The sequence below is a fragment of the Colletotrichum aenigma genome (genome assembly GCF_013390185.1).
Source record: "Colletotrichum aenigma strain Cg56 chromosome Unknown KSG_Cg56_contig09, whole genome shotgun sequence".
Lineage (NCBI taxonomy): Eukaryota > Fungi > Ascomycota > Sordariomycetes > Glomerellales > Glomerellaceae > Colletotrichum > Colletotrichum aenigma.
In genome coordinates, this window is record NW_023500915.1 from 3666145 (window position 1) to 3688984 (window position 22840).

At 55.8% G+C, this 22840-nt stretch overlaps 8 protein-coding genes across 8 annotated transcripts; 3 read left to right on the plus strand and 5 right to left on the minus strand.

Moving 5' to 3' along the window:
• Positions 1–519: 519 nt before the first annotated feature.
• On the plus strand, positions 520–2018 carry CGCA056_v013661 (Cytochrome P450 monooxygenase TRI13; the record flags this gene model as incomplete). Its single annotated transcript, XM_037328904.1, has 2 exons — positions 520–720; positions 780–2018. The coding sequence occupies 2 exons, from the start codon at positions 520–522 to the stop codon at positions 2016–2018; spliced, it is 1440 nt and encodes a 479-aa protein (XP_037172619.1).
• Positions 2019–3842: 1824 nt separating this feature from the next.
• mtaD-0 (5-methylthioadenosine/S-adenosylhomocysteine deaminase) lies at positions 3843–4526 on the plus strand (the record flags this gene model as incomplete). Its single annotated transcript, XM_037328905.1, has 1 exon — positions 3843–4526. One exon carries the CDS (start codon positions 3843–3845, stop codon positions 4524–4526), a length of 684 nt encoding a protein of 227 aa, XP_037172618.1.
• A 403-nt stretch (positions 4527–4929) lies between these two features.
• On the minus strand, positions 4930–5967 carry sgf29 (SAGA-associated factor 29; the record flags this gene model as incomplete). The annotated part of the gene is made up of 1 exon (XM_037328906.1): positions 4930–5967. The coding sequence occupies one exon, from the start codon at positions 5965–5967 to the stop codon at positions 4930–4932; it is 1038 nt and encodes a 345-aa protein (XP_037172617.1).
• Positions 5968–6329: 362 nt separating this feature from the next.
• Positions 6330–7040, minus strand: CGCA056_v013664 (uncharacterized protein; the record flags this gene model as incomplete). The annotated part of the gene is made up of 2 exons (XM_037328907.1): positions 6330–6527; positions 6918–7040. The coding sequence occupies 2 exons, from the start codon at positions 7038–7040 to the stop codon at positions 6330–6332; spliced, it is 321 nt and encodes a 106-aa protein (XP_037172616.1).
• A 124-nt stretch (positions 7041–7164) lies between these two features.
• On the plus strand, positions 7165–8581 carry CGCA056_v013665 (Mannose-6-phosphate isomerase; the record flags this gene model as incomplete). Its single annotated transcript, XM_037328908.1, has 2 exons — positions 7165–7314; positions 7367–8581. The coding sequence occupies 2 exons, from the start codon at positions 7165–7167 to the stop codon at positions 8579–8581; spliced, it is 1365 nt and encodes a 454-aa protein (XP_037172615.1).
• A 2313-nt stretch (positions 8582–10894) lies between these two features.
• CGCA056_v013666 (putative transcriptional regulatory protein) lies at positions 10895–12702 on the minus strand (the record flags this gene model as incomplete). Its single annotated transcript, XM_037328909.1, has 3 exons — positions 10895–12142; positions 12203–12310; positions 12529–12702. 3 exons carry the CDS (start codon positions 12700–12702, stop codon positions 10895–10897), a joined length of 1530 nt encoding a protein of 509 aa, XP_037172614.1.
• Positions 12703–19258: 6556 nt separating this feature from the next.
• On the minus strand, positions 19259–20803 carry CYP6 (Peptidyl-prolyl cis-trans isomerase-like 4; the record flags this gene model as incomplete). Its single annotated transcript, XM_037328910.1, has 2 exons — positions 19259–20648; positions 20724–20803. 2 exons carry the CDS (start codon positions 20801–20803, stop codon positions 19259–19261), a joined length of 1470 nt encoding a protein of 489 aa, XP_037172613.1.
• A 1392-nt stretch (positions 20804–22195) lies between these two features.
• On the minus strand, positions 22196–22696 carry CGCA056_v013668 (uncharacterized protein; the record flags this gene model as incomplete). The annotated part of the gene is made up of 1 exon (XM_037328911.1): positions 22196–22696. One exon carries the CDS (start codon positions 22694–22696, stop codon positions 22196–22198), a length of 501 nt encoding a protein of 166 aa, XP_037172622.1.
• Positions 22697–22840: the final 144 nt, after the last annotated feature.

Below are 22840 nucleotides of genomic sequence, written 5' to 3' on the forward strand. Positions count from 1 at the left end.
GATGGTCAATGTTCAAAAGTCTGTTGGCTTGGAGAGAAAAGCTAGGGAGACGGACATCGGCTTTGCCGGCCGTCGCCGGCCTTCGCCGGAAGTCAGTGACTCCCAAAGGGAGTCAAGCGAGAAAATTCCCGCCGACTCATAGGCCGGGTGTCAAAGTCAAATATTCAAGGATTGCAACTGCAATTGCAAAGCACAATGATCACATCACAGTTCTTACCGTGTTACATCTCTTTCGTACTATGGCTTGCACTTTCGCAGAGACCACGGGCGCCTTGACCGCGGGCGTCGTAGGCGTTGTATCTCTTCTGTTTCTCATTTATCGATGGGCTCTACGGTCTGCCGAAACCTCTTCGAGGCATACCGTTCAATAAAGACGCAGCAAAATCCATACTTGGCGATGCGGCAGAATTGCAAAGATTACAGGAGCAGGGCAAGAGACCGCGTGCTTGGTTTCTTCAGCAGAACACGAAACATAAAAGCCCTCTTGTTCAAGCTTTCGTAGCTCCGCTTTCACAGCCGATGCTTCTATTGTCAGACTTCCGCGAGGCTCAAGATATCCTTCTCCGAAGAAACAAGGAATTCGATCATGGCGAGCGGAACCTCGCTGCGTTTCGTGGGGTTCTCGGAAACCATCACATTGGGATGAGAACTCGGGATCCCCAGTTCAAAGCAAATCGGGAGTTGGTGAAGGATCTCATGACCCCCAATTTTCTCAATACCGTAAGTGAAGTCTGGGAAATGAGAGGGACCTTTCCCAACGCTAACTAGACATTCTAAAGGTATCTGCTCAAGCAATGTACTCCAACACTTTGAATCTTGTCGAGCTGTGGAAGTTTAAAGCAAAAAAAGCCAGTGGTCTGCCCTTTCAAGCTGACAAAGACATCAACATGGCCACTTTCGATATCATCAAAGAAGTTGCCCTTGGCGAGGGAGACTCCGAGAACACAACCGAAGCTTACATCAAGATCATCCACGAAACGGCTGCTGCAAAGCCAAATACAAGCGGAGAAGTCGAATTCCCCGAGCAACCCCCTGACGAAGACCTCGTTTCGCACCACGCTCACCAGGAGGCTGTCGGGGTATCTCTGACGGCACCCTCTCCTTGGCTGTACCATGCGATCAACAACCGTCGACGCCAGATGAAAGAGGCATACGCCATCAGACACCGGATGTTGGAAAATCAGGTCTCTCTGGCTGTTCAACGGCTTGAAGAAGGCCAGCCGGTCCGGTCTGCTTTGGACTACATGATTCAGCGCGAAATGAACGCTGCCAAGAAGGCCGGCCGATTACCCACTTTCGACTCTTCTCAACTCCGTGACGAGCTGTACGGCTACATTGGTGCAGGCCACGAGACAACCTCAACTTCTTTCCAATGGGCAATTAAGCATCTTACGGTTCACCAAGATGTCCAGCAGAAGCTTCGACGAGCTTTGCAATTGGCATTTGCCGAGTCTGTGGCCCAATCAAGACAGCCTTCGGTTTCCGAAATAACAAAAGTCGACGTGCCGTACCTGGAAGCAGTCATGGAAGAGTCTTTGCGGTTATCCGGCCCAATCATGGGTGTTGTGAGGCAGGCACAAGTAGAAACCACGATCCTGGGTCATCGAGTACCTAAAGGAACCGAGGTTTTCATGCCGTTGTGTGGTCCCGGCATCACCCAAGCACCCATAGAAGTTGACGAATCATTGCGAAGCGAGACTTCCAGATCTCGGCCGAATGTTCGTGGCTCGTGGGAGGTCAGCCCGGAATCGTTCATACCTGAGCGATGGCTTAAGCCAGGACCGGATGGCGACGAATTTGACCCCCAGGCTGGACCTTTTATGAGCTTTAGCAACGGCGTGCGGGGATGCTTTGGGCGGCGGTTGGCGTACATCGAGTTTAGAATCCCTGTGGTTCTAACGATATGCAACCTGGAGATCTGCCAAGTTCCCGAGAGTCTGCAAACGTTTGATGCGATGGACAGTCTCATGACCAAACCGGCCAAATGCTCTATAAATGTTTCAGGGGCTGAAAACTAAAGTTCAGTCGGGGGTGCCTATACCCATGTGGCAATTGTAGAACTAGAGCTTCGAGAAGCTGTGTATTCATATCCTAGACTGGTTGGCTTTTGTTGTTCTGTTGTTAACACCTGCAATTGAGACTCAACTCTTCTCTTTGAGACGATCGTCATGACATTGAGTGATGTTAAAGACAGGGATCAATCGAATTACGGTATATTTACGGCTTCAAAAACGAATTGACGGGTTGACAGCCATCCACCACGCCTAGAGTCTGCCCGCATCTACATCTCAGAGAGAGACCATTCAATCCTTGAACCACAAACGAGCGCTGCGCCTGCATAGGGATCCCAGTAGTTTGACATAGTTATGGGCCATTTTCACCCACAGGCCCGCAGCAATGGCCTCCACTAAGCAATCGAAGGTCACTCGAGTGACAAAATGGCCAGTATCGCCTGTTAGACCTCAGTAAATGCCAATCAAACGAACCAAGCCAGTGAATTCCCATGCAAAATCTAAAGCTATCGGAGTTTTTGTTCTTTTATATTGTATCAATCCCCATAAAGTTGCATCTTTACAGGGATCTGGAACATCTTTTGCGATGGTTTGGCCTATTTGCGCGCTAACACCACATGACTTACAGCGCCGGTCACTCGAGTGAAACTATCGTGATGGATCCTCGACAACATGACTTGGCAAGTTGTAAACCATGCATGGAGACCCCGCAATTCTGGTCGAGAATGATTCATTTGAATATGAATCAACGGCCTCGGTGTTTTCGGGGAAAATGCCACTGGTAATGGCCGACTTTCCGTTCGCGTTGACGGAAGCGCGAAGAGCGAGTTCAAGCAGAACCTGTTCCAAAGAGGCGTTCCCACTGAGGATGTAATAAAATCATGCTTACTCTTGCCTACAAAGGCAATGAAATATAAGCCTCCGTGGGTTAAATGGTCCAATTCACCGAATCTGGCAAAACATCTCGTCCTCTCGCCTGAACAATTCTTCCTCATCTCAACTGTGCGTAACCCAACATCGACAAACTCCTTTCCCTTCATCATGTCTGAAAAGTTCCTCATCACCGGCGGCTACGTGGTCACGCTAGACGACTCCCTCGGCGACTTCGACAACGGCGCTGTCCTGGTCGAAGATGGCATCATCACAGCCGTCGGCAGGGCGCAAGACATCTCCGCGCCAGCAGACGCCGAGATCATCGACGCCTCCGAGGGCGTCGTCATCCCCGGCATGGTCGACACCCACCGCCACGTGTCCATGAGCCTGACGCGTGGGATCGGCGTCGACCAGCACCTCTGGCACTTCCTGTCCAACACCTACACCCGCTGGCTTCCGGCCACCGGGGTCGACGAGATGTACACGTCCGCCCTGGTCGGCTGCCTCGAGGCAATCGAGAGCGGGGTCACGACCATCATGGACACCTGCGAGTCGTTCCACTCGGCCGAACACGCGGAGGCTGAGCTGCGCGGGCTGCAGGACTCTGGGATCCGGGCGTTCTTCTGCTATGGCATGAGCGGAGACCAGTATGGCCAGACTCCGGCGGGACGGAGCGGTTGGAGCGCTCGTTTGGCCCACGTCAAGAAGATGGCGCAGAAAGGCGCGAACGACGGGCTTGTACGCGTAGCATTGCAGCTGAGCCAGTCGGGGACGACTCCATTTTCTTGGATGGGCGATGAACTCAAGCTCGCCGAGGAACTAAAACTTCTCTGCTGCTCCCACTCCAGCGCCGTTCCTGCCTCCAACCTCACGAGTGACTTGGAAGTCCGCGCAGATATGGGATACATGCTGCCTGGGCATGTGTATATTCACTGCACGAGCCTGACAGACCACGAGATGAGCCTCGTCGCGAAGACGGGAGGCAAAATCGCCCTTGCTACCGAGACCGACATCCAGATGGGAATGGGGTTTCCCCCGCTGAGGATGGCCCTGGCTCACGGTCTGAAGCCGTCTCTCAGCATCGACACGTCAAGCGCCGCGGCGCCAGATCTGCTCTCGCAGATGCGGCTTCAGCTGCAGCTACAGCGCAGTCTGGATCATCATGCGGCTCACCTCGAACACCGCGTTTCCATGAAGATGGACTTCGGCGTCCGGGACGCTCTGATATGGGGAACGAGGAACGGCGCCGAGGCCGTTGGTCTCGGCGACCAGATTGGCACTCTCACCCCGGGGAAACGGGCCGACATCGTCGTCATCACGAGCAAACGAGCACTGAGTGGCTCGGCTTTCCCGCTAGGCACGGCTGTTCTGCACTCGAGCCCGGCAGATGTTGATCTTGTCATGGTAGACGGACGGATTCTAAAACGAGATGGTGCCTTGGTGGGGATTGATATTGACGCCATCCGCGCGAGGGCGAGAGAGGGAATGAGACGTATCCAGGACAATTTAAAGAATCTCAGGCCGGAAATGAGCCCCGAGGAGATTCGAGAGTTCTTTCTTCAAGGAGAAAAGGCGCACCGCGTCAATGTTGCAAACGCTTACGCTCAAGGAGGTGAGGTGTCGGACTATCTGAGGCCATAGTAGCAGACTACTTGGACTGTGTTAATGCTGCGGCGGAACTGAGGGCTCTCTGGGAGTTCTGTAGACTCGCTTTATCATATCTTGTGGATAGACATTGTCAGCTACCTATTTTATGCCAACCCTGTCTTGAGAACTGGTCTTTAAACTCCGTTCGGACCCGCTACGTCATGACTCTCCAGTGTTTGTTCGTTTAGTGAGCCATCAGTCGCATAGACAGCGCCCCGGTCCATTTGATCTCGTTTGATCTCGGTAATCCCAATGCGCCCCTCTCAACAAGACCCAGCGCCTGCATACGGCTTTCGCTAAACTAAATCCATAATGTCTTGTAACTCTTGTTTCCCAACTTCGTTCAATATCCGCCGCTAATTTGGCACCCGCGACTCTTCATATCTTCAATTGGCTTTCATGGCCGGTACTCAAGCACGTAGCGCCTCTCCACCTGATGCGTAGTCGATGAATCGTTTTCGCCATGAAACTTGAGGTTGACCGTCTTTCCGTCGGCCTCTGTACCGACGACATCCGCCGCGTAAAATGCTGTCGTCTGCGGATACAAGCCAAGGACCATTTTGCCTGCCTCTAGCTTGGCGAGGTTGTGCGTCTGGTTCTCTGGCGGGATCGGTATCATGCCCGACGCAAATGTCTTGTACTCCTTCGGCTTGACGTTGTCCTCCGGCTCCACGTCCAAGCACTTGTATCGTCTGCTCTTGCCCTCGCCGATGATGCCAACCACCTCGCCCAATATCCAGTCGTACGGCGCCTCACCCTGTTGAGGCTCGTCCTTCTTGCGCTTGAAAGCTACCTTGTCTCCTTTCGAGAACGAGATTTTGCTTCTAGCCGCCGCGGCATTTGATCCGAGGGCCCCCGAGGACGAGCCCGCCGTATTGCTGCCGGTCGAACCTTGTGGCTCGACACTATCTGCCTTAGGTGGCATACTGTCGCGGTTGCTACCCCGATCACCAAACTTGCGTGAGCTGCCACCAATGGGGCTGGGTACTGGCGAGTCTCCAGCACCGTCAAAGTCGTAGAGCGCCGCGGCCGCAGCATCTCTGTTCCGTGTTGAGCTGCCTGTCCGAGATGACGACGTAGTCGTTGCAGGTGCCTCCGCAAGCTCCTTGGCCTGCTGCACAGCCTTCAGAATCTTAAGCTGCTCGACCAGGGTCTTGATGTTGTTTGAGTTGTTTTCCGAGAGCTTAACTCCGGACCGACAGAACTGCTCCATCTTGTTAAGATCGTTGCCCGAGGGGTTTCCGCCGTCCTTGCTCGCACTGGCCGCCTTCTTATCCAGCTTGATCAGCTCAGCTAGGTTGTCGTTCTCCTGGTTGACACCGGTGACAATCTCTTGAAACTTGTCCTTGGCGTCATTCCAAAGCTGAATTTCTTCGCCGTGGCCGCTGCCATTGTTGCGGTTCGAGCCACGGCCACTACGGTTTCTTTGCGACATCTTGGCCTGGAGAGAAGAGGCCGGGCCAGGTCGCTTATCCTTCGCGATACCCTTCTTCTAACCGGGTTTCTGAGGAAAGGCCTCGCCCGTAGATACTTTCGTCTTGTCCTTGGTCGTTTTTGCCTTGGCCCGTGTTGGCTTCACCTCCGCCTGGGTTATTTTCGCCTCGACTTGGGATGGTTCGGCGTCGGCGGTTGGGGGCTCCGTTTTCCTAGTGCTCAGGCTCGACTGGCGTGCGCTTGAAAGCGGCTTTTGCGGTGCCTTTCCTTTAATCTTTCTCGGCATCTTGACGTTAGTCTCGGAATACAACGCCGACAGTAGATCTATGGGTGCAGAAGGTGATAAAAGGGTGTGGCTCAATGTCAAATGAGTATCCATGGAGAGATGAAGCCGGACGGATGGAGGTGGACTACATCTACAAAGCCTGACAGAAGCAAGACAACCCGTCGCAACTTACAAGGAAGGAGCTGCTTTAGCTCAGGTAAGGCAGGAGGGAGGGGCAGCTCCGGCGGCGCAAGTCGGGTCGCGTCAAACAGGCAGGTCCACGGGTTGGCGGGAGCCTTCCTTCACAGATAGCAGCAGGTAGGGTATCTCAGTGCAACAAGATGCTATACAAGAAAAATAAATGCACACAAAAACGTCAGCCCATTTTTGAGCCTTATAAGATGGCGAGGAATTAAGCTTTTGGCCCAGCCAGGTGTTTGGAGACCATGGCATAGACGCGCGCAAAGGTGGTGGACGGAGGTGATGTCGATGGCAGAATTGCCGGGCGGTATCGGGCAATGCGCTCAGCTTGAGCTTCATTGGTCGCCCGACGCGACAGCTTGTGTGGCCGCGAATTGCCGAAGTGGGCCCGACAGCTCCTGCTGCTTGTCATAATGGTCCAATCACGCCTCAGAAGGTCACTGAGCAGTGTGCGGCCCGATCACTGCCCCGGGGCCCGTGCTCCCCTCATGCTGATCATCCCTTGGGGAAAGGGAGCGCCAGAGGGAGGGGCCTGGCCTGTCAAATGTCCACGCGTTGCTCAGATCGTTGCGGGGTCCCCTCCAGGCTCTCCCTGACGTCAAATCCATGGTGGGGTGAGCAAAGGGACTCGCAACCTTATTACCACCACATCGCCGTCGCGTCTTCTCCTCTGCCCTCTGAGCTTTGCCCCTTTCTGTTCGTTTTCGAGCTTGTCGTAGCTCTGTTTTCATAATGGTCTTGCAAGTCCCCTTGTTCAAGCTCCAATGCGGGGTCAACTCCTATGAATGGGGCAAGAAGGGAGAGGACTCAGCAGCTGCGCGTTTTGCGGCCACGACACCAGCTGAAGGCTTCACTGTCCAGTCGGACAAGCCATACGCAGAGGTAAGACAACGAATTCCTCAACTTTCCCCCGCCACTATGTTGACGCCTCCAGCTTTGGATGGGCACTCACCCCTCAAACCCCTCAAAAGACCTCCAATCCGGGCGCACCCTCCTCGACCTGGTTCAAGAAAACCAACAGCTGCTTTCCGCCCCTGTGTCATCCAAATACGGCTCCAAGCTGCCCTTCCTCTTTAAGGTCCTCTCCATCAACAAAGCGCTTTCCATCCAGGCCCACCCCAACAAGAAACTCGCCGAGCAACTACACGCCCGCGACCCCAAGAACTACCCCGATGACAACCACAAGCCCGAGATGGCCATAGCCATCACCCCTTTTGAGGGTCTCTGCGGCTTCCGTCCACTCGCCGAGATCTCCCACTTCCTCAACACCGTTCCTCCACTCAAGGCCCTCGTGAAGGAGGACAAGGCCGACGAGTTCATCAACACCGTCAAGGGCGAGGAGGAAACCGAGTCCGCCGAGACCAAGCAGAAGAACAAGACCGCCCTCCAGCATGTCTTCGCCTCCCTCCTCTCTGCCACCACCGAGGAAATTCAGAAGCAGACCGAGAGCCTGGTGTCGCTCGCCAAGTCAGAAGGCAGCAGCTTCGCCGGCGGCGGCGCAGGCGCGAGTGACGGCGAGACCCTATCGGAACTCATCACTCGTAGCCATGGCGAGTTCGGCGCGGACATTGGTCTCTTTGTTCTTTTCTTCCTCAACTACGTCAAGATGGAGCCAGGAGAGGCCATGTTCCTCGTCGCCGACGACATCCACGCCTACCTCTCCGGCGACATCATCGAGTGTATGGCCGCCTCCGACAACGTCGTCCGCGCCGGCTTCACTCCAAAGTTCAAGGACGTGCCCACCCTCGTAGACATGCTGACCTACAACTACGCGCCCATTGACGAGCAAAAGATGTCGCCCTCCGAGTACCCCTACGCCACCCTCAACCGGACCGCCTACAGCTCCGGCTCCGCCGTCATCCTCTACGACCCACCCATCGACGAGTTCAGCGTTGTCCGCTCGCTGCTCAAGGGTGACGGCTCCAAGGCTACCTTCGACCCCCTCGAGGGACCCAGCATCATCATCTGCACTTCAGGCAAGGGGACCATCGCCGTTGGACCCAAGGTAGAGAAAATCAGCGAGGGCAATGTGTTCTTTGTAGGGTCAACAGCGGAAGTGGTGCTGCAGTCTGAAGGTGATGCCGACGACGAATTCATAACGTTCAAGGCGTTTTGCGAGATTGACGAGAGGGCGGAGGAAAAGCTGTAGAAATTAAACACATGCGATCAACGCATACATGGACGACGGAGAAGTAACATCATACCCAGTATCATTTTAGGCGAGCAACAAAAACCACAAAAAGGCACAGTCCGAGAGATGATTGTCATTAGTTCATTTCCTGCCCTCTATGCAAGGCAACGCCCGGTCCGGGCAAGTCTATCTGATGCTTTCATCCTCCTGCTCTCTTCCAAGCAGGGAACCTGTGTTTTGTTTCCCTCTCTCTGTTGACACCAGACAGCCCACCAGAAAACCCCCTGAGAGCCATATTAAGGTTCCGACAAGGCCCATGGCCTCAGGATACATGAAGAGGGGAGGGTATGAAAAAAAGATGCGAACAGGGCGAGATGATTCTTTTCTGCCCGCGAGAAACAAGCAGACACCGCTGTGCTGTTGTTCTCTGTGTGTATGGTTTGATAAGAGATGCTTACCCCTACCCCCTTTTCGCGGTGTGGGGGGAGGGAACAAAAAGACAATTTGTCAAGACCAAAAACGCCGCAGTAGAATGAGAAAAGACCCCAAAACGAGAAGAGGAATTCCCAAAAAGAAAGATGCCCCGGGAATCATCATAATACCCAAATCCCTTCGCTCCCGTGCCCCGCCTATCGCCCTGCCATATCCTCGCCCTTTCCCAGGGTTGTGCCGTGATTGATAATACCCACATAAGTCATGCCAATTTTTCTTTTCTGTATCACCGATCCCCGTGATTCCGTAGCCCCTTCCCTCCAATTTGTTGTTAGCTCATTGGGGTAAAACAGATGGTGCTTTCCCTCGTGATCTCCCCATTCCCGAATACGACGAGCAAGGTATTACATATTGTCCCAAAAAGGAAGAAAAGAAAAAAGCAACCCCGTTCCAAGGCAGAGATGCAGACTCTGAGCAGAAACGCAACCGACGTGGTGAAGGCAGACGCAGACGCAGACGCAGACGCAGACGTGGTAAAAACAAGCGAGGTGTAAGCCAATCAGAACAGCAGAGAGCAGAAATCCAAGACATTAAAGTAAGAAGTGCAGCAGCAACTTTTTCCCAGATCGCATCCGGTCCGGTGATGAATGAAACTCAGTACGGTGGTTCCTTGCCTCTTGCAGATGTCGGGCTTCCCAATCGCGGTAAGAATAGACGCAGTTGGTGAAAAGATGGTGAGCCAAGAACGACAGGATTGGCGGCCCCCAAAGATACGCCCACTGCCAAGGTTCCAAAGATAGAGATAATATGCGAAAAGGAGTGACGGTTAAGTTGGATTGAAATGTCCAGACAGTGAACTCCTCCTTTCGCATCGTGATCCAGGGCTTCAAGCAGAACAGCCAGGTAAAAAAAGAGGGTGTTCAGGATTCCTTTGGGGAAACACGAAAAGAGGGGGGAAACTCCAACAACACCGCCCCGCGGCGCACATTGTTGGCCGTCCCTTGCCTGGGGCCAGAACAGGCGCGGGATGGAGGGCGGGAACGGGACGGTACTGGGCGGGGGCTCCTTTTGTCAAGGACCGCGGGCGCGCCGGGTCGGGTAGCCGCATGAGAGCAGTAAGCCCGGCTTGCATGCTGTGTGTTGGACGGCGTTGCAGTTCGTCGGCGCCAACCCCTTGTCTCAAACGCAACGGCCGCCGGCCCCCAGGGCCCCTTGCATGTCCATCCCGGCCCCGGAGCGTTGGGTTGGAAGTAAGTAGCCCCCCCCCTCGCGACGCTCTTGGCTTGAGGGTGCCCACTCGACAATGTACGAGAGGCAGGTACGCCACAAAGGACATGGTGTGTATGTCGTTGTCGTCATCCGGAACGTTACGTTTCTTGTAGATGAATTGGTGCAGGATGCGAGGCGTGCAGCGAGGCGCCGCCACTTCTTCTCTCCAACAGCATTGGAACCAACCGAGTTGTGAGTGTTGCTAAAGTCCGAGGATGCAGAAGGAAGCTGCATGCATGGCTGACAATCGTAACGTTTCGGTAGACATGGGTTGGTCGATGGAGGGAAGAAAAAAGGTGCATCTTTCAAAACAACGCCACAGAAAACCCGTATTCTCGACTGGAGGGTCGGATAGGCTTTGACCGGTTCCATTATCGGAGACGCAATGCACCAGCCGCTGATGCCGGTGACGGTGGTGGGCTCTGGCCGGTGGGCGTCGGTGTGGGTGAAAGCACAAAAAAGACCAAACAAAAAGAAATGCAGAAAAGTTGGATTCAATAAACAGAGCAATGCAAGAATATACGGGTTGGCGGCGCATAGGCGGGGGAGGGCCCTCCCCTGCCTTACTGATTTGCGCAAAAATACGCCATCTCGAGTCCCAGACAGGCTCCGGCCGAAGCGGGTGGACTCTCAGGAAGCAGACAGGCTGCCGGCGGACCGGCGTCCCGAGGGCTGCTGCTGCTGATGCTGGTGGTGGTGCTCACGGTGTCCGTAGTGCGGGTGCTGCTGCTGGTCGACGTCGTCCGAGAGGAGCGCATAGGCGCTGACGTGGTGGCGCGAGTGGCCCATGGGGGCGGCGTACATCGCGGAGCCGGGCGTCGGGACGGTGTACGTCTGCCCGTTGGCGAGCGAGCCGCCGCCGCCGCCGCCGGAGCCCGAGGACGCGGACGTCTCGCCGCTGCCGCGGCGGCCGGAGGAGCCTGTGGAGGAGGCGTCGGAGTACTTGTAGCTCAGCTCGGAGGCGGAGCCGTGGGTGCGCAGGGACGTCTCGGACGGGGTGAAGATGGAGTCGGCGCTGCTTGTGGAGGACGGGTAGCCGGCCATGTCGGCGGCGGTGGCGTTGGAGAGACGGTGCTGTTGCTGCTGGTGGTGGTGGTGGAGGTGTGTCATGGACGGGAGGGTGTGCGGCGCGGGCGGGTAGGCGGAGACCGGGGAGGCGTCGTAGCTCGTGGTGACCTCTGAGACGGCGCTGGTCGGGGAGAGGTTGTTGGAGGAGCCGCTGCCGTTGGACTTTGTCGAGGTCGCGTAGGAGGAGGAGGCCGCGGAGCCGTCGGTGCGGTAGGCGAGAACGTTGGCGGTGGGCAGACGCGAGGGGTTCGGGAGCAGACGATCGCCGCCACTGGAGGTGTGAGGGAGGGAGGCGGCCACGTTGGAGAGGGAGAAGTTGGGCGCGTCGGCTGGGGAGACGCCTCCTGCTGCCGCGGGGCGGTGGACGAGGGCCGCGCCGGAGGAACTGTAGCCGTAGCCCGTGCCGTCCGTGTTGACGTAGAGGTCCGCGTTTGAGGGCGCTTTGGCGGCGGTCATGCGGTAGAGGTAGGAGGCGTCCTGGCTGTGGTACGGGTAGGACGGGTATGTCATGGCACTGTAGTCGACGCCGGTGCCATCGTCGGCGGGGTACGCGGCCGGGCTCGTCCAGCTCGCGGGCATGGAGGAGTAGTACTTGCCGGTGGTGCCGTAGGAGGAGTAGCCAGCGGTGCTCGGGGGGTAGCCGCCGTGCTGCGGAGCGCGGGGGAGGCCGTCGTGCATCTCGGAGGCGTAGTGCGTCGGGGAGGCGGCGAGGGCGTGGCCTCCGACGGCCTGGTACGCTCGTGCGGCCTTGAGCTCGTAGGAGAAGCTCGGGTCTGAAGGTTGGACCCAGGGGGCTTCTTGAGAGGCGACCTTGAAGGGAGAGTTAGTTGTGATGGATGGGTTTGGTGATCGAGTGAAGAGTGGACTTACACGGAGGAAGTGGCAGGCGTCGATACCCGCGGCCTTGCAATTCTGGCAGGGCATTCCGTTGCCGGCGTCTCCGCTGCAGCGAATCTTGCGCTTCCGGCACCGGCCGCACTGTAGATCTGTCAGATCTTTCTTTTTCCCCATCCGGTGCGATGAAATATGCAAGCTCCCTTCTTTCTGTGTTTCCCAGCTGCTAAGAAACCCAACCTCGGGATGCTTGCTTTTTGAGAACGAAAGGGGAGAGGAAACTTTGGTCGAGTACATCAAGAAGCAAAAGACAAGTGAAAAACCCCTATCCCAGAGCTCAAAGGAATCGAACCAAGACTTACAGCAACGGCAATGCGCTTGCGGGGCGGGGTGTCGGTCTCGGGCTCTCGTTCAGTCATGGTCGATGTTCGCGCTTCGGAGGTGCTCGAGTATCGTTGCTGGCGGTCAGAGTAGACGTAAGGTGGCTCCAGGCGGCTATATCGTCTTCCGTCGGAGTAGCAACTCGGGCTGACCATGGTGTCTTTGAGGGGGCAGGTGAGATTCGGCAAGGGGTGAGATTCGGCAAGGCCTGCTCTATGGAAGCAAGCGTTTGTGGCAGAATCGAGGGGCGTGGTTGGATGAGGAGGGACAGGAGGTGGCCTGTTACAGGAAGCGAGAGGGATTTGGAGGCGGTGTTGCTGTTCGCCTTTTGCCTTATTCCCGCTTGTCGAAGGCTGGACTGTGTGTTGGATGTATGTCGTCGATGATGACGGAGGAAAAGTAGACGAATGAACGACAACCCCTCCTCGAAATGTTGTGAAAGCGTCTCGTTTCAGTAAGATGGGGGTGTTCGATGTTGTTCACACACACATACACACACGCTTCCCACTGCTGCGTCGAGGCTGAACCTGAGGGGAAGGGGGAGGGCAAGGAAGAAGAAACAAGTTTCTGGGGGTGGGTGATGTTGAGGTTTCTTCAACACGCCTCCTTGTCAGACGTAGATGTTTTAAAGAAAGAGAGAAGGCGGTGGTTCGGTATCAGCCTTTTCTGGTTCTTCAGTAGGTGGTGAAGAACTTTTGCTGATCTTATGTTTCACACGGAGGAAGTGTAAAGCAAAAAGAAAAAGGTAGATATGTTTGGGAGGGATTAAGATCAAGGAAAGTAGAAAGGGAAGAGAGGGAACTCAGGGAGGAGAAATCAAGAAGCAGCTGCAGCCGCGTTCGATGTTATACCTATCCCCGCCGCCGCACCCAGGGTGGTCACGGACTCTCCCGCGCGGTCTTCTTTGAGTATTGTTTTTGGTACTGATGGGGGTGAGTGAGCGAGTGTTGGCTGGTGTTTGCATCTTCTCTCCGCACCCTCCTTCATCACATCAAATCTATGGCCCTATCTCGATACTCTCTCTCCGCTGAGAGAGAATATGACAAGACAGAGACCCTTGCGAAATTGCGACAAGTCACTGCGGTACTTTACCCTCGCCCCCCTGCCCCCCATCACCCCTCTACCTCGTTCGTTCGACAGTCGTTGGGTGACCCCCCGTCTCCCGTATCCCCCCTCTGGCGCGCCCCCATATGGGTACCAGGAGCAACAATCCACGACAGGTGTCATTGGACGGGTTCAAGGTGCAAGCCTGGGTACGGCATTTGGGGGTGGTGTTGCCCCATGTAGACGCTGCGCTGCGCTGCGCACACAACAACGAGCCGGACGGACGTAGTGTAGAATAGATTTTTTTTTCCTTCTTGTGCGTGCTTCTTACAGCGAAACGTTGATAAGGTGGTACACAGCCCGGCAAGGTGCAGATTTGAGCAAGGCATCAAGGGGGAAGGGAATACCACCACGCACACGCCCCCCAAGGCCGCGGCTGTTAACGGACGCCAAACAAGCATGTCGGTCCATGAGGAGAACGCAGGGCCAAGGTGAGCTTCTCGCTAACCCCCTCGTCATTGCAGACCTCTCAGCGTCGACTTACGTACGGTGACCCCTGCCTGGGGGCCCTGTAGAAAGAGACAAGAGCAAACGGGAAAGACATGGAGTGAAGGAAAGGTGGAGAGGGGAGAGGAGGGGAGGTCCGGGGCGGGCAGGGCAGGACTGGGAGAGGAGAGGCGAGCAGGGATCAGGGGTAGATCTGCAGCTATAGGGCCAGCAGCGGGCGATCTGTACCGTATCTTGGATTGAAGGGTCTGGGGGTTCTGGGCCAACCTGGAACCCAGGAATCTTGCGTTGCGGCTATGTGTACTTGGGCGCAAGACGAAAGTGGTCTAAGACCTTTTTGAGACTTGTTATTTCTCAGCCGTACTTGGACTTGGGACAGCATCCAATGAGACGCTACTCGATATTCGTGAGCCCTTGGGAGGAGAGACAGACCAGACAGGCAAAGACCTCGTCGTTTATCGCCACCATCTTCAGGGCAAATCCAATGGGCTTGCCGCATAGGGCGAGACAACGGGCTGGTGAGGGGAGATCAGGTGGGAAAGAGAGGCCCATGGTTTGATTGTCTCCCACACGTCCACGGCTCGCTGAAGAACTGCCGAGTTTGGTTGTGGTAACAAACCGAACGGCGATATCGAACGCTCGGTGCAAGTCGTCCGACGGCGAGCTGTAGATGTATTGGCTCGAGAGGGGGCTTCCACAATGAGGAGAAGAGCGTACATGTATCATGAAGCCAGCCTGGCTGCTGCTGGTTACTTCTGCAACTACTGCCCCCTTCCTCTCCCAACCACTTGATGTCACTGGCTCAACAATCGTCAGCAGAGGAGGATCACAGAATTGACGGGACACAGGTAAATGTCTGCTTTGAGAAATAGCAACACCTGAAATGGGAAAAGCGCCCTTCCCAAATGACACCAGAGAAGGTGTGTTTCGACGGGCAAACAAGAAACAACAACACTTTGCGCGTCTCTCCCCAACGTCGTTCGGGCAAAACGGCGGTCTCGGTCCCACCTGGGCAAACCTCTGATTGTCCAACCCTCTCACGATGCGTCACTGAGGGCAGGCCGGCGTCCCCCATCAACGCGGCCATGTATCTGTGCGGAGAGGGGCGGGCAGCAAGGCGAAGTGAAGTGACACTCTGGATGTGATGTGATGCACGCCAGCCCAGGTGCTTCTGCTGCCGCTGCGCAGCGGACAGAGATAGGAGCCGCTGCTGTTGCTTCTGCTGCTGCAAGAGCTGAAGGTTACGTGACGCAAGCCATCGTCAATGGAATACGCTTGTGGTGGGTGTCGATGTGTGGTGGTCCCTGTGTCACCCTGCGAAAGCAACAGCGGCAGATTCGCTTTTGCTTGCATTGTGGACAGGAAGAGCCGAGAGGAGTGCGAAGTCAAACCGAACACTCTCTCTGTGTCTAAAGAAAAAGCAAGACAAGACTGAAAGCATAGAGCATCAAGAGGTGTTAGCTTGGCTTGCTTGCTTTGCCCCTGCCACCCAGCGTTGAAGTGACACCGCTTACCAATTGCTGAAGAAAGTAAAAAATACATTTGCTGATGCTTGGGTGGGTTGGATGATGTGCAGATATTTTTGCTTTTTCCATGCTCCGTTCGTTCGCGCCGTTCGCCAAACATTCAGCGCCAACGCACGTACATATGTATGATGAAAAGATGCCCGGTCAAATTTTGGCAGCAAAAAAAAAGTTGACGTCGAGAAAGTACCATGCTGGAACGGTCATCATCTGCATTGGCATCGACTAATCCGGGAAATGCACCTCTTCAATAGCTCTGCCAGCCGGCAGCTTCCGCGAGAAATACCTTCAGACAAACTTGCAACAGCTGGCAGAAATTTGTGAGGAAATCTTACAGCCGGACAAGCTCATGGCATGGCCATGGGCACATACCAAAGTCCAGTAGCATTTAGAATGGCCAGGCTGGTATGGACCTGATGTTTGAGTTAGGCGATTGGACTGCATGAATGTGGCCGCCGTGAGGGCCGCTTAACCCTCACCTCATCAGAGGCCGCGGACACGGCCACTTGGCCCCAGGGGAAAGCTGCCAAACAGGTCCATCTCCGTCGCACCGTCATTCTCGAAGCAGGCTGTGGTTGTGGTCAACTCCAAATTCAGGCCCTGCACTCTGACGATCCAACTTGGCGCAACCGTTGGGCCTCCACGGACGTTGGACTTCCGGACTGTTGTAGCGCGCAGCCTTGGGACGAACGAACAAAGCAACGAAACGAGAACCCTGGGGCGGGAGCAGCTCGATGCACACACGACACGCGCGAGCGCGGGGGTTGAGCAACGGCAGGGACCAAGAATAGCAGCAAACGGGCAGCGGGCGGGCGGCTGAGGCACGTAGAAGAAAAGGTGTGTGTGGGTGGCTCCCGCTTCTGCGTTGCCGTTGAGGCGCGGCTAGGTCCACGTACATCCGTTGACAGCTTTTGCAAGGCTTCTTTTCCACAGTGTGTGTGTGTATGCATCTGCCGCCTGCTGCTGCTGCGTCCGCGAAGGAGGGACCCCACCCCCAGGGCGGTCAGTATCTCGGCGTGGAAGAACGGCAGCCACGGTGATGGCGGAGGGAGGGAGGAGGATGCAATGCTACCTCGTCCGATATCTCATGCATTTGAATCAGGGGTAGACAAATGGTCCTGCAGGAGCTTTAAGTGAATTGAGCCTTTCCACAGTGGCGTCGCGAAGGATTCACTTCCTTCTCTCAGGCTGAAGAACCAGGAGGAGACTTGGGATGGCATGTCCATGCTCGAAGCCGACGGACCATGTTCATCCTCAGGGGAAACCCTAACGTCCGTAATGACAGCGCGCGTTGCTCAGGGGTGCTACGTGCGGTCCGTGTAGAAGCTTATCCGCCATATCATCGAGCTGGCGAGCGACAAGGCCAGACCGGAGCCGTCGCAGCACAGGTGCCCGAGATGGTCCGTCGTCGTCCAACGGAGTGCAAGGACGAGGGCGAGGTTGTAGGCCCTCTCTCGATCGAGACTCGTGGCTCCGCGCGAGTTTATTGCTAGATTGCCCCAGCAGTGCGCGCGGCAGATGAGACAGCGTCCTCGCCTCGCTTCCATCATTATGTTTTGAACCAGTAGGTCTTATTGATAAACCCGGTCCTCATAAGGGTCTGCGCCGCAGTCCCAAGACACACCGAAGCAAGACGCACTCACTGAGAAATGTGGCTCTTGGAGGGCAGTTCGTATCGAAAGTCGACTGAGGAGTCTGCTGGCAGTGTGGTACAGCGTCAGGACTGATATCATGCATAATGGTGGCCCAGCAAGGTGAGGACGTCCTGACGACGATCAGGCTGTTGCAAATGCAGATCCATTTCGCCTTGCTCGCCGCGGTTGCCCCTCCCTTTCCCCCTCTGCTTGAACCCCCATGCCCGGATATTTCCTTGCGTCGTGCCTGGCTTTCATGACGGGAAGGCAACTGGCAGTAACCCACATGGCTTCGACGGCCGGCTCTGTCAACGGAAAATTTTGCCAGCCATCCTCGGGGTGCTGCATGGGGTATCAATCGCAGCCAGAGCCGGCCCCGGTCTCCTCATGCAGGTATCCGTTGCAACGGCGCACAAGTCCCGTAAGCGATTGGGCCTGCTCCCAGGAACACAATGTCATCTGACAACCCATAACGAGAGCGGCGATGCCCGGGGCAGATGGAAATAAGGCCGGTTCAGCGCGGGAGGAAGCAAAGAAAAAAGCCACCAGGCCAGGCACCAAAGAGGCGCAGAGTACGAGCCGATCCGGCTGCCTCCACTATCCGTTGGGCGATATGGAGCATAAGGTACGGTCCAGGATCCAGGCCTTTGCATGTGTGCCCATATGCTTGGCCTTGATATGCTGCCAATGCTGCCAACGAACACATCGCTTTGTGGTTTCGTCCGCCAGACCGCCAGACTGGAAAGGAAATCGATCGGCCTTCTCCGCCTGGCTGGAGCTTATCATCGCCCGACAAGTGAAGACCGGAAAGTAACACAGCTGACGAGCTTTGCCTCATGTCTCTTGCTGAGGGAAGCTCCCGTTACACAGGCTCGTCGATGCCTGCCTGCCGGCCGGCCTGGGAAGAATTGCAGGTGTTCTGCAGAGAGACTCGACATGCTGTCACTTCCATCATCCTGTGCAACATTAGCAACTGGATGTTACGGGCTGCCTTGGTGGGGAAGGGAAGGCCGCGAGACCTACTCAAGAGACCGCCATGTTGGCCACTTGCCGTCTTTGCCACGGGGTTGCAGTCGGCATTAAAGATAGATTCCCTCCACGATAAAAGGATCAGTCGTTGTCGGGTGTAAGTGACGAAGGCCCTCGAGCTTAAGATATCAACCATCCTCTCCCGAACAAATCTGGTCGTAGGAACTCCCGAAATGCCCCCCTCCATGTGGCCAGCTGAACTATGAGGCATTCGGAGACTCTTCTGACAGGTCGATGCCGTTGTTACACGCATGTCCGGCCCTGCATGCGAGTTCCAGAGATGGGCCGTCCGTGGCCCATCGTCCGTCTAGATGCCGCCAAGGGGAACACAAGAAGCACCTTGAAGATATGACAACTGACAGATGACAGCTACCACCTACCACCAAACGGCAGGCGGGCTAATGTAGCTTCCCTCCGCGGGCCACTCTGATGTGCACCGATCCCCACTTCCGCGGTTGACTTCCGAGCCGCTTACTTGCAGCTCCTGCAAGTCGAAATGGGCGCCCCCCGGGGAGATATGTTTGTTAGTTTGCAACGGCGAAATACTGAGACATTGCCTGTCCTGCTTCGAGCAGGTCATTCGCCATGTGTGACGTGAGAGAAAAACGCCCCACAGTCTTGATGGTGATGATTTCCTCTCTATCCCCAACTCCAAAACCCCCATCCCCCACACATCCGGACTCCTGGCCAACAAGAGATGTAACGAGATGCTTGCGTGCAGGTTGCCGTGGCCGCATCTCGACAGGTCAACGAGATTTTTTCATGAAACACGAGCCTTACGCGGGCGGCAGTGGCAACGGCGGCGTCAATTCAAGTACTCTTTTTGGAGGGGTGTCTACATCTGGTGGTCGGCCGTGCTGGCTGTGAGCTGGACAACGGCGACTGGGTATTCTGCTCGGCTCTGCTGGTGTGATTTTGTTGTTGTCGTGGACGAAAAAGAAGGGAAGGATGCCAGAACCATGTCCGCAGTACTGCTATCTTCGTCTGTCTCCGCCTCGATCCCTGCCTCGATTCCGGTCATCATAATCTCTGCGGTCTCTGTGGTCTCTGCGACCCGAGTCCCGATCGTCGCGTCGCCGGTCGTGGTCATCGTACCGTCGTCCGGCGTTCCGATCGTCGGATCGGTATCGATCTCTATCTCCCCTCCTGTCCCTGTCCCTGTCTCTGGGTCGTCCGGGGCTCCGACTTCTCCTGCGTTCCCTGTCCGACCTGGCGTGATCTCTGCCCTGCTCTTGCTGTCCCTTGGGCTCAGGCCGGCGGTTGCTGTCACGCTCGGCGCGGCCCTTCATTTCCTCATCTCCATACACAAGATCGTAGTTGTCGCCGTCCCTCTCGTACACGTCGCGGTATTGCCTGCGCTTCTCGAGCTCGTCGACTCCTCCCCATCCGCCCCTGGAGGCGTTCTTCTTGCGCTTGCTGTTGGTGTCGTCCCTCCAGACCTGGCTCAGCTTGCTCACACTCTGTGAGAAGTCCACGTGGATGCGGCGGTCGTCAATCAGCACGTCCTGCATCTTGAAGTACGCAGCTTCGCAGGAAGCCTTGTCAGCATACTCAATGAAGGCGTACTGGAGACTGTCGCCCGTCTTGGCATCGCGGATGACCTCGCAGCTGAGGATCTTGCCAAACCGACCAAAGATGAGCTCCAGATCGGCATCCGTGGTGACCGGGTTCAGCTTGCAAACGAACAGGACGTTCTCGGGAGGGGCGACCTCGGCAAACGGCAAATCACCCATCATTTCCAGAGTGAGCGCCTGAGCCCGTGCCTCCCTCTCCCTCCGCCGTTTTTCAACGGCCTCCTCGTCCATGTCGTCGTCCTCGTGCAGGGCAGCCTCGTCCGCGATGCGCACAGTCTCGAGCTGTGCCTTGGTCGGGGGCGGCGAGCCGCTGGGCTCCCGCAGCTCCGGTGGGTCGGGGTAGGGGTCGTCGAGAATAATGGTGTGCTTGATGCGGATGTCGATGAGCGGGTGTCCCTTGTCGTCCACGATGGCCTCGTTGATCTTCTCCAGCACGTCGAACCCCTCGACGACCTTGCCAAAGACGGCAGCCTTGCCGTCCAGGTAGTCCGTCTCGTCGCCCAGCGTGACGATGAACTGCGACGCAGCGACGCGCGTGTCCGGGTCCGAGTCGAGGGGCGCGGTGGCCATGCTCACGGTGCCGCGCTCGAGGTGCTTGAGCTTCGGGTGGAAGAAGGCGGGGAACATCTTCTTCTTGCTGTCGCCCGACAGCAGGCCCCATATCGAGGTGCCGCCATCGGACTCCTTTGACAGCGGGCCGAGGGGGTCGCCGGTCTGGAAGGAGAAGTTCTTCTGGACCGAGTGGATCGGCGAGAAGTTGTAGTACTTGACTTTGCAGAGCTTCAGGAAACTGTCGCGCTTTGTGTTTAGCTGAGCAAGAGCTTGGTAGTGGCACACGAGGTCAACAGCGATGGTGTCAACTTACTTTTCGCACAGCTTCGGCGCGTAGTCGACCAGCAGGTCAATGACAATGTCGCCGGAGCTCGTCTCCAAGAGGACCGACATGGCGGCGGTCGCGTTTGGTGCGCTGCTTCGGAGGACTAGGCTGACGTCGCAATCGTGTCTCTCGTCACTTTTGTCCGCTTCCTTATCGGTGCTATCGCCGCGATGACAGCCGTTGCCGGTTGCCTTGTTGTTGTCGTCGTTGTCGAAGTCGTCGTGGTGGACGGAGCTTCCCGAAACTTTTTTTCCCTTTGCGCCGCGATCTGATCAACAGAGACCCCAACCAGATCAAAAGTTCCGCTTTGTCGAAAAACACGAGATTCCAAGCTTCGAAGCTTTCGCCGATCTGATCGCAGCTACGTAAGCAGAGCGCAAGTGGCGTTTCGGGCGTAGGGTCGTGCGTGCGTGGTATCGTGTGTCGTCGATTGTTTGCAGTCAAGGTGGGAAGCGAGGCAAACAACGACAGCCAAATCCACGAGGCAACGGGCCCACGAAAGGTCGAGCTGCGAGACAGTGTCTCGTCACATAGTGCCGCTTATGCAATGCACACGGCTTGTGCACACTGTACATCAAAGTTGCATGATCGGCGAATCGAATCACACACCAAGAAAACATTTAAAAAAATAAAAAAAAAGGGGGCTCCATTTATTTGAATTTCGGAGCTTGGAGCTTGACCGATTGGACCCGGCCGAAGAGTCCTAGTCTGGCAGATCGCATTTCGCCAAATTTTGGACCTTTGATTTGCTTTTTTTGGTCCTGGGCAGAAAACATGGCTGTCTGTGATTGATTTCTGAGAAACTGGGGGTGGCAACGGTACACACACAGACTTTGGAGAGTTGCAGGCTGCAGCAGGTAAGCAGCAAGCTCCGAACTATGCCCGCATGCATCGCGAAGATCTCCCGTCATGCTCGAACCACATCCACATGTTTATCACACAAAGAAGCAATGTTTTCGGACTTTGGACATCATAGAAGCAAAGACGTGTGAGGTAAGGGAGTAATAGGTGGTTGGTATGTAAATTTGGTGTCGTGTCGGTCATTACAAGCTCTATGTCTGTTTGGTATCCTACAACCGCCAAATAAAGATACGCAGAAGAAAAGAAAAAGGAAGGATGTCAAGCTGTGCTGATCAAGTCCTCGCCATTGTGTGAACATTTGAAAAAAAAAGATTTCCCTCGGGCGAATGCTTGAAAAAATGACGAAGCAAATGCTATTCGCCCGTATGCATCCAACTTTTGTTGTCCCGTGGTGCATGCCATGCCATGCCACTGCCATGCCTTTCTCGGCAGGTCTGTAGAAATTCCCGCCGCCTTTCAACGCCATTTCCCAAAGGTAGATCGTACCTTGTTCTGTCCCAGGTCCCAAATTGCCGAAAAGAAGAAAAATCCCAAGACCGGCAAATTAGCTGTAATAGTTGGTGGTGGACATGTGTCGATCAGAGAGTAACGAAAAGAGCTCACGGAGAGCTCTTACGTCGTCGTTCAGAGCGCAGCTCCTTTTCCGTGTCCATGAGACGGCACTGAACCCACATGCGGAACGAGCTGTCGCTCCGCACCTGCTCGCAGTTGAGCAGCTCCATCAGGGCCCGCTTCATGCCCTCGTTGACGTCGAACAGACGCTGCTCCTCCTCCGCGACGGCCCAGATCGTCGTCTCGTCCGCGATCGGAGCGAGGGAGCTGCTGCGGCGCGCCTTGGGGAAGGACAGGGACGAGCGCCGGCTGCGGCTGTGGTGTCTGCGACCGCCGGTGGGGTACTGTCCGAAGGGTGAGCAGGTGCTGCGGGTGGGGGACACGGAGGGTGAAGAGGCGAGAGAGGTGCTGCAGGTGGTGGTGATGGGCCTGATCTGGTCGAGGTGTTGGCGGAGCTCCTCATGTTGGGAGTGCAGGAGGAGATATTGTTGCAGAGCGAAGTTGGAGGTTTGCTCCTGTGAGAGGGGGAGGGTGCTTTGAGCGGCCATTTTTGATGGTGTTGTTAATGGATGTGATAGTTGTAATGTGCAGGTGAGATGTCTTTGGGCTATTGACGAGCCCATCGGAAACCAATGTGGGAGAGAAATAAAAGGTAATTGAAATGGTTGAGCTGTGGGTTGATGGTTGTTTAG